At 42.7% G+C, this 15,392-nt stretch overlaps 1 protein-coding gene across 1 annotated transcript in view; it reads right to left on the bottom strand.

Moving 5' to 3' along the window:
- DTNB (dystrobrevin beta) overlaps nucleotides 1–15,392 on the bottom strand; it is a gene marked incomplete at its 3' end in the record, with an annotated part of 198,487 nt that overhangs the window by 88,593 nt on the left and 94,502 nt on the right. Inside the window, exon 12 of the mRNA XM_080615962.1 lies at nucleotides 2,862–2,951. Coding sequence (XP_080472088.1) covers nucleotides 2,862–2,951 — 90 coding nt within the window. The remainder of the gene's footprint in view (nucleotides 1–2,861; nucleotides 2,952–15,392) is intronic.

Genomic DNA, 15,392 nt, shown 5'->3' with positions numbered 1-15,392 from the left:
ATCTTTAGAGAAACAAGGTATTAAGTTCAGCGGTTTAGCACAGGGATGAACAAGGGTAATGGCTTTAAACTGAAAGAGGGGTGATTCAGACTAGATATGAGAAATTGCTTACACTGAGGGTGGTGAGGCCCTGGCACAGGTTGCCCAGAGAAGCTGTGGCTGCTCCATCCCTGAGAGTGTTCAAGGTTAGGTTCGACAGGGCTTTAAGCAACCTGGTCTAGTGGAAGGTGTCCCTGCCTGTGGCAAGGGGTTGGAACTGGATGAGCTTTAAAGGTCTCTTCCAACCAAAACTATATGGATAGGGTAGGGTAGGGTAGGGTAGGGTAGGGTAGGGTAGGGTAGGGTAGGGTAGGAGTTGTGGTTTAAGCCCAGGCCGTAAATTAGAACCACGCAGTTTCTACTCCCCCCCCGCCAGAGGGATGCAGAGGAGAATCGAAAGAATGTAACTCCCACGGGTTGAGATAAAAACAGTCCAGTAACTAAGGTATAACACAAACCACTGCTGCTACCACCAATGAGAATAATGATAAGGGAAATAACAAGGGAAGAGAATACGATACCGCCCGCCGGAAAAAAGAGCCCGACCGAGAAGAGGACGTGCCCTTCCGGGTAACTCCCAGTTACATCCCTGGGCATGACGTGCTGTGGTATGGAATACCTCCTTGGCTAGTTTGGGCCAGGTGTCCTGTCCCTGCTTCCTCCCGGCTTCTCCTCCTCCCTGGCAGAGCATGAGACTCACAAAGTCCTTGGTCAGGGTAAACATTCTGACCAGCAACTGAAAACATCGGCTTTATCAATATTATTCCCAGGCCGAAAGTCAAAGCCACAGCACTGCACCAGCTACTAAGAAGGAGAAAAACTGACTGCTGCTGCTGAACCCAGGACAATAGGACAGGACAGGATAGGATAGGATAGGATATTTCGGTTGGAAGGGACCTACAACAATCACCTAGCCCAATTGACTGATCACTTCAGGGCTGATCAGAAGTTAAAGCCTAAGATATTGCCTAAAAGCCTCTTAAATGTCCAAATGCCTGCAGACTGGTGTGAGATGACAGAAAAGATGCCGTAAAGGTCTTTTCAGGTCTTGATGGCTATGCTGCTCCGGCAGGAGAGGGGCTGTAAGGAGCATACAAACAGCAACTGGGCCAGAACTGCAGTCCCATACCTTGTCTCCAACAGCAGCCCAGAGCAGATGCAAGCAGGAGAACAGAAGAGGGGAAGCAAAGTGACAGTTATTACAGGAAAACCTGTCTGTAAATGAGATTTACTGTTATCTTAGAGACAGTCTGTGACAGCTGGCTGGAGTGTACTTAGGATCTCCACACAACCTGTCAAAAGCAGACATATTCTGTTATACCAGATTTCTGGGGCGGTGAGGGGTAAAGATCAAAAGAAGTGACAATGGAGCACAGATTTCATCAATTTCTTGTGCTGACTTGGAAGACACTCCCATGCACATTGAAACTAGTATTTAAATTATCTTCTTCATGTTTGGCTCCTTCAAGGAGTACACTGTTACTCTTGTAATAGTACCAAGAGACTTCATTAAATTTAAGGACCTAAAAGGCTGAGAATCTCTACTCCAACTGGTTGTAACATGGCAGCTCTGAGCTACATACAGTATTTCAATGTCATATACTCTTGAAGATGCACCCCCTTGTATCTCAAAATCCTATGGATACAGTAATTGAATGAAGGTGAGAGTATGGAATTCCTTATTTTTTATTGCCTTGTGGACAATATTATGGGCTTTCAGTTCATAGGAGGTGATAGTAGATAACAGTGATTCACTATCAAGAAGAAACTTGACTTTACCCAGAGATCCAGACAGCCAGAATGCCCTTTGTCATGTAGAGGGGAATACAAATTTTTACACGGCAGTGATGAAATAGGGCTTTCAAAGTATTATCCAGAGGATGACAATATGGATAGAGGAAGGCCTTTACACATAGCCTCCAGATCACTAAACCTCCTTTTCCTTTCCAGCACAGCTTTGGCTCTGTAAAGGCTTAATTAAATTACGTCCAAAAGTGGAATATGGAAAACCTCTTAGCTATGTCCTGCGATGAAATAGGAGAGCTGCATTTTGGGGCTTTAGGGTAAAATTTCTCTACATAGACACAGACAGGAAATACAAATGTGCACAACTACTAAAACCGAGATAAAAGAAACTACTTCCATGCATTAACTTTTTTTGGAGAGGCACAGACAGAAACAGTCATATTCAGCAGGTCATGCTGATCAGATTGAAAGCGCTTGCTTGTTAGTCCAAATAACAAATACTGTGAGAGGATAGGACATCTGTCTGTGACTGCATTTGGAGTGGAGAGGTAAAAGCAGTAAACAGAAAGAACAGGTAGAGTTATAGGATAATGCTGGCACAAGAATTAATGGGCATGAGGTGGCTGTGAAAAAAATTAAGGTGGAAACTAGTTTTCTGCTGGTGAAACGAGATTCCAGACTGGTCACAGAGAAGAAAATTCTAACTTGTTTGGGATGATGTTACTCAGTCCATGTATGGGATTCTGTACATTGTGAACACAGGGTGGGAATGGACACCAATTCAGACTTGCTATCTATCACACAGTATCACAGTATCACAGTATGTTAGAGATTGGAAGGGACCTCAAAAGATCATCTAGTCCAATCCCCCTGCCAGAGCAGGAACACCTATCTGATGGGGTTTGTGTGTGTGTGCATATGTGTTTGTGCATTTTCAGCAGATTTTAGAGAATACTGAATACATTTCCTTCTGTTTGCCAACTGAGGCCAAATACCTTTGACTGGAACACCCCTCCCCAGAGGAAGCAGCATTACTGTACCCATCACTGTTCCTGGAACACTCTCCTAACACTAACCGTGCACTGCTCTGCAGCCGGGTCACATAGGTGGCTATCAGTGCATGCTCGTCGGCTAACTGGCTGGCAGCATCCAGGTTGCACTGTAACCTAGTGGCAATGAAGGCAAAAGAAAGCAAACAGAACATAAATACAAAGCAAATAATTAATGAACGTTAACGAAACAGTTAAAGATTAAAACAAACAGATGAGTAATTAAAAATGGAAATATGTTTCCACAAGTCACATGAAAAGGACACCTTCTGCAGTTAATGATTAAAACACAGATTGGAGACACATTTGGATACCTAAATATGCAATGAATACAGCTGTGGAGCTTCCCTGAGCCTGCTCTCACTCTAGGAGAGTGGGATCGCCCTGAGCAACACGAGCAAAAGCATCAAGCAGCCTCCAACATTTCCACCAAGATATGCTGTCTTCAGGGAACAGGGGAACAGGTGGCTGGGCATGGCCAGAGCTACATGGCTTGGGGATGGAGCCCTGGCCCCAACAGAACTTACCTTTTCACTGCCAGCAAACAGCTCTGAAAATCCCCCAAACCATGTCAAAAATGAGAACTGAAAGTTTCCAGCCTCTTCTCTTTCTCTTATGTAACAGGTCCATCAAACAAAAATATGAGGAAGACGATAAAAAACCCTAAAAAAATCAGTGGCTGGTATCAACAGAACTAACCTCCAACGGGGATTCATTGAATGGCACAGTATTTTTTTGGTTTCTTTTGAGGACTCATAAAGGTACTATAGTTTTGAATATTTCTATGAATAGAAACTGAATGCAAGAAATACCTATCAGAAGTAATCCCACATAAATAACTATTTGTCTATATGGTCAGATTAAAATATGCCGGTTTATACCATGCTTACGACAGCAGCATCTCAAAACCCCTGAGAGAATAAAACAAAATTGTCTCCTTTTTTTTTTTTTTTATCCCAGGTACCACACACTAAAGCAGCAACATTTTCTTCTCCAGCCCAAAGGAGCAATATATCAATTCTATCCCAGATTTCCCCCCCATCCAGGGGAGGTTTTGACTCCAGTATTCCAACCTGCCTTTCCACCACATGAAATGGTGCATGTGTAGAGAAAGCACTACTCTCTGCTGGGAGTGGAAAAGTCCCATGCAGATGTGAGATCAGATTGCTACCTAAACAATGATTCTTGAACATATATCACTGTTATCTTAGCATAATATGCATTTCTTCTTAAGATACAAGCATACAAGAAATTCCATTTTTCATTTCTATGTCAGGTATTCAAGCTGCTCTTTCATTTGATAAACTGCAGTTGATTCCTTCTCCACACATGTCCAGGAAGTACTTGTTTCAGAACTCTAATAAACATGGCATTTATTGCTTTCAGCATCAATACACTTATACTATGAAAACAGAATCCTCATTTTTCAGACATACAAAGTCTTTTTCTTCTTTGTTATGTGCAGCAACATGTCAGAGAAGTCTGCCAGAAGCAGAATAAGACCTTACAAAAAAGAGGCAAATTGGAATTACCCACATTCGCCCCTCCGGCTAATGAGCAACCTTTGTAATAATGGGTTTGCAATAAGAAGGAGACTTAACATTAACCACCACACAGAAGAATTTTTAAGCAATCTACACTTTGTGAAGCCTCAGTACTGGCAAGTGCTGAAAAGCTTTATTAGATACGCTTTATAGCAGGCACATTGCTTCAACCACAACAATTAAGATTCCAAGACTTTTTTCATTATACCTTAGCACACATTCTTTTTTGAAAATGAAAAAGCCCAGCAGAAATGACCACATTTTTAACTCAAAACGGTGGCAGCTTTAATAATGATTAGCATCCCTGGTTTTGGAAGAAAAATAAGAGTCAGATTAAAATAACGTGAGTCTGAGCACTGTTCCTAGCACATATCTGATTTTCCAGTCGCATTTCTGAACAGAGTAAGCTTGCCTGGCTGTAGCCCAGCCCCTCCAGAACATCACCCAGCAGCCTCCAAACCTCGGAAAATGACAAAATGCAGAATTAAGGTGCATGCTGACAATCTCCTCTCTGCCTCCTGCCAGGACGGCATTGAGACAGTAGGAATCCCCTGCCTGTATTCGGCTGCTTTACTTTGTTAGCTGCAGTTACATAAAATATTGGAAACAGTAAAGATACAGTCAGATCACATTTTTGGCTACCAGGGAGCTGGAGAAAGAGAGTCACTGGTGGGGGGGGGGTGGTGGGGCAGGGAAGCATGATAGATCTGTCACCAAAAGAAGTCGATGCATCTGGGAAGAATTCATCACTGTGTTTGGCAGGCTATGTCAACTACAGCGCACAGGTTATTTTCTCATTAAGGAATATATCTAAGTGTAATGGGCAAGAGAAAGTGCAGGGCTTAGGGTCATCCTGTGGCTTGCACTGTAAAAATTTTGTAAGTATACATGTTGCTTTCACAGAGCGAAAGATTAAAATACAAAAGCTAGAGCAGGTGATCCTGATTGGCAAAACTCACATAAAGACAAATTTCAGGGTTCAAAAAAAGCATTAAAAGCATATCCACTGTCCTAGTACTTGCCTGACTGAACGTGCTGCTCTATATGCAGAAGGCAGACAGAATTTGTCCCCAAAAGCAGGGCCCTCATGGCAATGCTGACTGTTATTCAAAGCAAGCAGGATTTAAGTTATGCTGACACGCACCTTTAACTCTCGTTTCCAAAGGGCTTGCCTTTTACTGAATTCAGCTCCTCTGGGAAAGCCTGAGGTAACTATGGACAAGCTTAATTCTTTGTAAACTTTGTCAGTATAATACCTACTGAATGTTTGTGTAGCAATTAGTGCCTGTTCAAAACAGCTGTAGCATGTTAATTTACAGCTCAGCAGCAGTGTGGATAGCAAAAGCAAAACACGACAGTGCTACTGATAAGACTGGAACAGAAGTCAGAAACCTGATATACATATACCTGTATCTTCAAAATTTATTTCATGCTGGTCTCAGGTACAAAATTGTTCGGCATATCCCTCTGCTTCCCCATCCCACCAGCAATGCTCCTGTTGCATGTCACCGAACCTGCAACATCACCTGCCTACATCCACTCATTTTCACACGAAGCAAGTGCAATCTCAGCAACATCAGTATACCTGAACCGCTCCTGGTGCCTTCTGCTGCCATGTGCCCTGCTTCACAAGCAGGAATTTACCTGCTGGCCACTCACAAACTGGGAACACTGAGCAAGGTGTTTGCTGAGCTTGGGATTGCCTGGGCTGAGACAGGGATCATAGAATCATAGAATCCTAGAATCCCAGGTTGGAAGGGAACTCAGAGATCATCTGGCCCAACCTTTTTAGGCAAAGCATGACCTAGACTAGATGGCCCAGCATCCTGTCCACTCTGTGTTTTGGAAGACTATTTAGACACCCTTAATCAGCACTGTATTAAAACTGTTCTGAGACATTTCATTTCACTGGATAAGAAAAAGCCCTGTAACATCTCTGTTCAACACAAGAACAATTCCATCCTTCATTACCCATGGCTCTTTTCTGAATGCAGTCTCACTAGACCCAAGCTTCATCCAGCCCTGCAGCACCACACAACCATGGCACAGCTCCTGGTCACCAGCCACTAAGTTACAGCTCCCAAGGACACTCACAATTGCATGTGTTGATTAGAACAAATTCTCCTCTCAGGCCTTGATAAATGCAGTTCTGGCCCTCCCCGTAGTCATTTTTTTTTTTTCTCCAATGAATCACCTGTAGTCAAAAGGCAATTTTGGAGCAGCCCAACCAATCATGAATTTGGATAGAACTTGTTAAATAATTTTAAGCAACATGAAAATAACAAAACCTTAGGAATCACTTCTCCATATTGCTCAACCCATGTTGTTGGTGAACATTATTGCAGATGTTTAGCCTCATGTTGAAATTGTTCCATCTAACATACTTAAATATACTCTGTTAGTGCCATCAGCTGCTCCTGGACTTGTGACGTGCCCACAGCCTCCCTAGCATCTGCTGTCCAAAAGTCAAGACAGCACGTTGGGTAGAAGCCACCACTACTCAGTAATTTTCTGAGCTGTCCTAGACACGGTGCTCGTGTAACTACCAACCCCAATCACATAATCTCTTTTTTTTGTGGGAAGTTTGTCAATTTGCATCCAGCTCCTAATCCACTACAATTCCCTGGACACTTTTCAGCAATAGGCTTGTCTAGTTGGGTCATTCTCTTCTTATTATTCATCCCTTTTATTTTCTATTGCTCAAAGTCGCCTATTAATTTCTTCCTGATCTACAGGACCATTCTGAATTAGTTTCGTGCCCTCTGGAGAATCCCTGGTATCTCCCTTGCAGTGTCAGTATGACGTATCTGTATGCCCATTCCCTTTTTCATCATGCAAGCTGCAAAGATATAAACTGAGTAATGCTGAACTGTGAACAGACCCTGTGTGGTCCTCCTGACATGTGCTCTCTCTTTGGTAGGAAAATATTGATATTTGCTTTCTCTGACTACAGTTTTCCAACTGGTACTTCACCCACATAACAGCAGTTTCAACCAGTCCACATTTACCTAGTTTATTTATGAAAATACCATATGGGATAGTGTCAAAAGCTTTATGAGTCAACACATTTTAAATTAGTGCTTCCCCCTCCTTCACGAGGCCACCCACCCAGGCAGAACCACCTGACTTCCACTCTTTGACACGATTTGTTTTCCACGTATACATCTCAGCTATTTTTCTACGTGGGTATGGACTGATTGTTTTATAATGTGTTCAGGAACCTGTAGGTATCCCTTCCACTTTCAGACATGTATTTCAGCAAAATTACTTCTTTAAATAGCCTGAGAGCAGAGAAACAGCAATGTACTATCTTCACAGCACAACGCCACCCCCTCTTCTTCCTCGTTTTTTTCCCCTGATTAAAATAGAAGCAGCTTGGTTCCTTGTCTGTACAGAAAAAGGCCCATGGCCAGCCATGCCCGTGCAGCTCAAGGATGGCCAGCTGCTGGAGACAAGGACACTCTGGGGTGTTTCTGCTGCAGATGCAGCCACAGCTGTATTTGTGCCTGAAATTGCCTTTAAAACCTGAAGTCTGGGAAAGTTAATTGTTAAAAAAAACACTCTCAAGTTACTTTCTTTTTATCCTGCACTTTGAGTCATATTTACATCTTCCAAGACAATTTTTTGACATCTCCCAGAATCACACACAGCCCTTAACGTAGCCTGAATTTGGTCAGCGGTCAAACACTCTGAGGGCTTGTTTAGTTCTGCTTTAAAAAAATGTATCTATCTGTGCTAGAGAAACTCAAACTATTCTATAACCACAGAATGTTTCTGTTTTCAGAAGATGGTATCAAGGACAAAATACCATCTCCCCCCAATTTAGCCACATGCTGCAACCGAGTTCTTCAAAGCACAATCGAAACACAGTTTTGTAGCATGTTTCCCACTCTTTTCATATAGCAACAGCCACCACACACTGAATCAGGTTAGATCATGGAAAGCAATAGTCAAAAGACAGCAAGAAATAATGTTAAACATGATCCTTCTGAGGGAAGAAGGGAAGCAGTATCAAGTGGGAAAAGAAAAATGAGGGCAGAGGGATCTGCACAGAGCTGCAGGACACTCCTACATGTCCTGCTTCTCAGGGCTGATGGCTGAGGGTTTGGGTCTGGGTGCTCAGTCGTGCCTGAGGCTCAAACACGTAACTGCACATCACGGAGAATGGGGCTTGAATGCTTCATTGGCTCCTGCCCCAATTTTTACACACTAAGACTTGGCTCTGCAGCTTTATAAGCAACTCAATAAATTACTGAGGTATTTAAATGGTGCTTTTGGTGCCTTAAATTAATTTCTGTTCTGAAAATCTACCAGGAAAGCCAAGTAAAATAGACAATTAATTTTAAATCTTGTAATTTACAGCATGAAATCCCTGTAAATTTCTATTATGCTGGCTCACAACTTTGTAAATCTTTATAAGATTGCACGCTGCTGCTCTGACTACTGAATGGGGAAAGAGCTTTTGAAAGAGCTGCCAGGATGTGATCTGGAGGGGTCTCCCATTTTCTGTTGCATTACTTTCCCCCATTATTGATTTAAATAGATGTTAAGGTCAAAAAGGGTAATTACTGCCATTCTCCACGTGATACAGTCAATGAAATTCAGCACAGTAATTTCAGAATCAAAGCCATGCCTCTGACTGACTTGCAGCACTCTGCTCAGACAGTGATATAATCTGGCTTAAAGATTTAAACTCATGGGAAAATCACCACGTTCCTTGAATACGCTAAACAACCTTTTAATTTCTTCAGACCCCTACCTCCAGCTATCATATGCAGGAAAGATGGTGGGGTACATATCCGAGCTGAAAATCACACAGTGTAATTATACAGGGCAATGTAATGAAGTCCAGTAGGAGCAGCATGCCAGATGGCAAAAGATGGTAAGGCCAGAAAAAAATACTTGTAGGCATCTAGATATCAGTTTAAATAATAAGTACTGAAGCACAGATTTTCCTTCGAAGCCGTCAGACTGGTGCATTTACTGACACTCGCCTTCACCCTTCCTTCCTCCTCTTTTCATCATGTTGTATTGTCGTATCTTCACCGAGCAAGGTTACATGTGGGCTGGGATCTCCCTTATCCCAAGACAAAGAGATATTTTTATCCCTTTTCAACAAAGAAAGTCTATTTTGGTATTAAGTAGGTATATATAGGGTATTATGGGATGCATTCTGAATCATGGTACAAGCATGCCTGGACACCCTGGCTACATCTATAGCAGCTATAATATATATATATAACACCTATATATATATTCATAGAATCATAGAATAGTTAGAGTTGGAAAGGATCTTAAGATCATCTAGTTCCAACCCCCCTGCCATGGGCAGGGACACCCCACACTACCCCATGTCACCCAAGGCCTCATCCAACCTGGCCTTGAACACCGCCAAGGATGGAGCATTCACAACCTCCCTGGGCAACCATTCCAGTGCCTCACCACCCTCTCAGTAAAGAATTTCTTCCTTAAATCCAATCTAAACTTCCCCTGTTTTAAGTTTTAACCCGTTACCCCCTGTCCTGTCACTACAGTCCCTGATGAATAGTCCATCCCCAGCATCCTTGTAGCCCCCCTTCAGATACTGGAAGGCTGCTATGAGGTCTCCACGCAGCCTTCTCTTCTCCAGGCTGAACAGCCCCAACTCTCTCAGCCTGTCTCCATACGGGAGGTGCTCCACTCCCCTTATCATCCTCGTGGCCCTCCTCTGGACTTGTTCCAACAGTTCCATGTCCTTTTTATGTTGAGGACACCAGAACTGCACACAATACTCCAAGTGAGGTCTCACGAGAGCAGAGTAGAGGGGAGGATCACCTCCTTTGACCTGCTGGTCACGCTCCTCTTGATGCAGCCCAGGATATGGTTGGCTTCCCGGGCTGCGAGCGCACACTGAAGCCGGCTCATGTTCATTTTCTCATTGACCAACACCCCCAAGTCCTTCTCTGCAGGGCTGCTCTGAATCTCTTCTCTGCCCAACCTGTAGCTGTGCCTGGGATTGCTCCGACCCAGGTGTAGGGCCTTGCACTTGGCATGGTTAAACTTCATGAGGTTGTCATCAGCCCACCTCACAAGCGTGTCAAGGTCCCACTGGATGGCATCCCTTCCCTCCAGCGTATCAACCGAACCATCCAGCTTGGTGTCATCGGCAAACTTGCTGAGGGTGCACTCAATCCCCCTGTCCATGTCACCGACAAAGATGTTGAACAAGACTGGTCCCAACACTGATCCCTGAGGGACACCACTCGTTACCGGTCTCTAGCCGGACATTGAGCCATTGACCACAACTCTTTGCGTGCAGCCATCCAGCCAGTTCTTTATCCACCAAGTGGTCCACCCATCAAATTGATGTCTCTCCAATTTAGAGACAAGGATGTCATGTGGGACAGTGTCAAAGGCTTTGCACAAGTCCAGATATATATATATATATAATATACATATGACACCCAGGATCATGCTACTGAACTCTCTTCCCTAAAATTTTTGTAGCTGAAATTATGGCTAAAACAGATCTAGGACCTCTGGAGGTCACATAGGTCTAAGAAGAAAAATATAAGAAAATTAATGTACTCCACCTGTGTCAAAGAAAAATGGCAAAGCAGACAATAACAGTAGTTTCAGTCACTTTGAGGTAGAACTGATGACTGGACAGCTAGAAGGAAATGTCAGAGAGATGAACATAGACGTGGGAACAAAGGATAAAAAAGGCACACTGGAAACTGTTAGAAGATAAATTAAGTTAGCCAAGCAAATAAATATCACTCTGGGTTACAAAACTTAAAAAACCCCTGAGGGACAGCATCAGTGGCATAGATACGAAATACATCAATGCAGAGCTGAAAGTTCTTAGAGGTCTGATCAAAAAGCTCAGAACTACCCAGTTGTGTGCACATTTACAAACCCAGAGCAGGACAGAACTCAAGCGGGTAATCAGTGGTACTGGAGACAGCAAAGTTAAACAAGAAGAAACAAAAATAAGGGCAGGAGTATGAGAGACTACCAAGAGCTGCTAATCAGTGACTTTAGAGCAGAAGACTGAAAAAAACAAATCCAAGTTAGAGACAGTTGAAATAAAACCTCTCAGATATGAAAAAAAGGTGGCTTTTGAATACTGTCTAGGAGGGTGACATACCCCTTTCAACTTCAGATCTTCAGTTGCAAATAGAAATTTTCTTTTTAGGCTGTAAGCACATGTTTCACCTGACCAAATGCAGAAACCAGAAAAAAAAGAATGCAATATTTTGTTGTATTATAGGTGGTATAAATAAAGCATTACATAAAGCAAATATGGTGACTGCTTTTATAGGTTAGGTGGTTGAAAAGGAATTCTATTTTAAAGATCTTTCTTAGTCCAAGGGAGAAACTTTTGCCTCCCTAAACACCCACTACTGGAGGGTTCTTAACATGAGCTAGCTGTCTGCACTTCCTTTACAGTCAACAGGACAGAAAACAGGCATTGCTAGACTGTTCTCATCTTAAAGTGGACATCTAAAGCAGGTCTGCTCTGTCATTCCTCACAACAGTTTATTTGTTCACGCAGATTATGTAGGGAGCCTACTACAGCTAGATTAGGAGGAAACATCTCTGCTGTAGACAATTGAATGTTGAGATAATTGTCACTCTTACACAGGACCTGTAATAGCAGCAGGGGTGTACACAAGCCTTTTCGGAAAAAAACAGAATGATCCACCATCTTTGCACATGGTATATATGTTAACGAGACTGAAATGCAGTGCATTTAAATCCTAACATGGATCTGCAATGCAAAAGATGCTGCATAACCTACAGACTGACCACAGCTGCTGAGAAAACAAATGATGTAGAGGAGTATTAAAAGAGGGAAGTAGACATCACTAACCTAATTGAGAACAGGTTGTCTTTGGGAAGACAATTACTGAAAGAAGAATAGTGCTTATTGACCACAACAGGAGGAGAAAAGAAATCTAGTCCTGAAGTAATTTAAAATAAATTAGCTAAAACAAATAACATTTAATGGGTTTGGCCTAGTCTTGCAGAAGAGACATAATAATGTTCATTTATTTAGAAAGGCTCGTTGGCTGTAAAGATCAGAGAAATACTGTGTTTTGTTGTATCGTAGGTAAAAATATAGGCATGGTTGCATTAGAATTTTCCCATTTGTAAATGTGTCAATAAATATACAGAATAACTGTCCTCCTCATTTGACACAACACTATCAGAGGGAAACATGCCATTGAATCAATTGGCTGTTTTAATTTGGAAACTTACATTTTGCAGGCTGAAAAAAAATTCACAGCTGAGCATGGCTACAGCTCACTTTTGCTCCCAGAACTCTGCTCTTGCTAGAAAAAAACTTTCTCTGACCTCATTCTGTCTACAGCATTTTAGAGACGACAGAAAAGCTCCCTGCCTCATGCAAAATATAGTTATTGAAATGCTGGGATCTGAAGAGTTCATTGTCCCTCTGGATGTTTTCCCACTGAAAGCAGAGCATGAGTAGGCTGGAAACGATAGTGGTTCCTCTGAGAGATGTGCATGGACTGAAGAGGAGCATTGATACGAGGGCTCCTTTGATTTGTCTGGTTTTCACACTTTCTTTCACAAAACCACTGAGCTCAGGCATTAAATCCCTGTTCTTTCACCTCAGTTTTATTCCCAACAAAATAGTTGTCAAAGGAGGGTTATTTTCATGGTTTTAAGAGCATAAAATCACAAAAAGAGGTTTCTATTGTGCCCTGCTTCTTCAATGGCGGCATTTTCTGTGTCCTGGAAAAGCAAGAAGCTCTGCAGTGCAGCTGGCCCTGTCCTGTCTTTTAACACCCCTTGTGCAATAAACAGATGCAACCATCACAAGAAACACAGAATCATCAAATCCTAGGATGGTTTGGGTTAGAAGGCACCTTAAGGCTCATTCAGTTCCAATCCCCTGCCACAGGCAGAGACACCTTCCACTAGACCAGGTTGCTCCAAGCCCTGTCCAACCTGGCCTTGAACACTGCCAGGGATGGGGCACCCACGGCTTCTCTGGGCAACCTGTGCCAGGGCCTCACCACCCTCACAGGGAAGAACTTCTTCCTAAGATCTCATCTAAATCTGCCCTCTGACAGTTTAAAGCCATTCCCCCTATAGACCCTTGTCAAAAGCCCCTCTCCAAGAAGCTTCTTGTCAGCCCCTTTAGGCACTGGAAGCTGCTCTAAGGTCTCCCTAGAGCCTTCTCCAGGCTGAACAAGCCCAGCTCTCTCAGCCTGCCTCCATAGCAGAGGAGCTCCAGCCCTTGGAGCACCTTCATGGCCCTCCTCTGGGCTCGCTCCAACAGTTCCACGTTCTTCTTATGCTGCGGACCCAAGCGCTCGATGCAGGACTGTAGAAGGGGGTCTCACCAGAGCAGAGTAGATGGGGAGAATCCCCTCCCTTGACCTACTGGCCACAGCCTTTCTTCCCCAGGGAGGCCCTGGACGGAGAACTGCCTATTCTGTCTTCAGGAGCGAAATCATTGCCTCAGTTTTCACAAATAATTTAGTGCAATCCAGAGTTATGACTACATTTCTTCACTTATTCGAAACATTATTAGGAAGAACGTGGAAAAGGCTTTTCGAACTAAAAACATTAATCAGTACAAACTGGTTTGGTTTTCACCACTGAGGTTCTGCATTGGCTATACCGACCCAGACAGCTGTATCTAGCTACATCTGCATGTACAGGAAACCCCATGAACAACAACTTCCTAATAGTTCGTAGATTCAACAAAAAAAACTGCTGAAGCATTTATCTTGTTCCAACAAAATCATGCAGAAGTATCCGTTTACCATTCCTTCCTACTTTGCCTTCAGATAAATTGATCTGTATTTGTTCCACCTTTTGGTGAAAAAAAGTGAAGCCAACAAAAAAACCTTACTTTTGGATTAGCTCTGTAGTGGAAGCTGTAGCATATTAGCCCAAAGGAAGAAAGTTCGATAATAGTATAAACAAATGTAAAATGCTCTTCAAAATGGAAAGGATTTAGGCAGGATACTACCTTTTGCTTATACTATAATAGCACTACTACATAAATTATATCTATTTCTAGCAAATGCTATTGTGCTTTGCTGATGCTCTCTTTTTCAGCACAGAGGATATTCAAAGACAGGTTGAGCTCTACCCTTCCTGTTTTCAGGACGAATTTTGTGTCCACAGACAGGCAAACATGTACCTTCTAACATTTTCATCCATTATTTATTCCAGATATATAAAATAAAATCAATTTTAGGAGGGAATCTGTCTTTCAAAAAGAAGCCATGCTGCTGACAAGTGGCCATTTTGAGCAGCTTCTGCACATTAAAATGCAGATCCAGACCCCATCCAGCTCATACAAAGCAACCCCAGCAACCCTGCTATCCTTATTTCACGCTGCCAAGATGTGACTGTGCCTCCAGCTAGGGAAATGAGGCCCTTAATTTTAGTCAGTGATGATCTTTTACATCATGGATTAACCTGGAGCATCAGTAACTGCAATAAATCTCAGGGAAAACATTATAATCAGACATATGGGAACTGACAAAATAGAAATAAAGGACATTTTTAAAGGGGGAAAAACCTGTTTCTCCCACCTTACGTCATTCTATCATTAACTGCGGACACCTGTACATTTTCCAGGTTTAAAGAAATGAAAGATACAAAGACAACACAGACGCATGCTTCTGTGCTCCTGACAAACTAGATGATAGATGAACCCATAATGCTTCAAAGTATTCAGTGGTTCAGTCAGTGGACTAAAAAGTCTCGAAATACTTGGAAATATTCTACTGCATATGGATGGGTGTATGCTGAGGCAAATAGAGTCTCTTTCAAGCTGAGACAAGAGCCAAGTATTTTAGCTTTCATACTACTAAATCCATGGATCCTGTATCCAGTTTGACTGGCAGTATGCAGAGATCATGCAGAAGTTAGTGGACCTTGAAATGCCCTTCTGTGCAAGGCTAAAAACTCCTACAACTTGATATATTTCCATGTATAAATATCTGTAACCTAGCAGTCAAATCACATCTCTACCTTCCTTAAT

This window comes from Psittacula echo (genome assembly GCF_963264785.1).
Source record: "Psittacula echo genome assembly, chromosome: 4".
NCBI classification, from domain to species: domain Eukaryota; kingdom Metazoa; phylum Chordata; class Aves; order Psittaciformes; family Psittacidae; genus Psittacula; species Psittacula echo.
The sequence above is the reverse complement of the archived record's forward strand: the minus strand, read 5'-3'. Positions and strand labels throughout refer to the sequence as shown.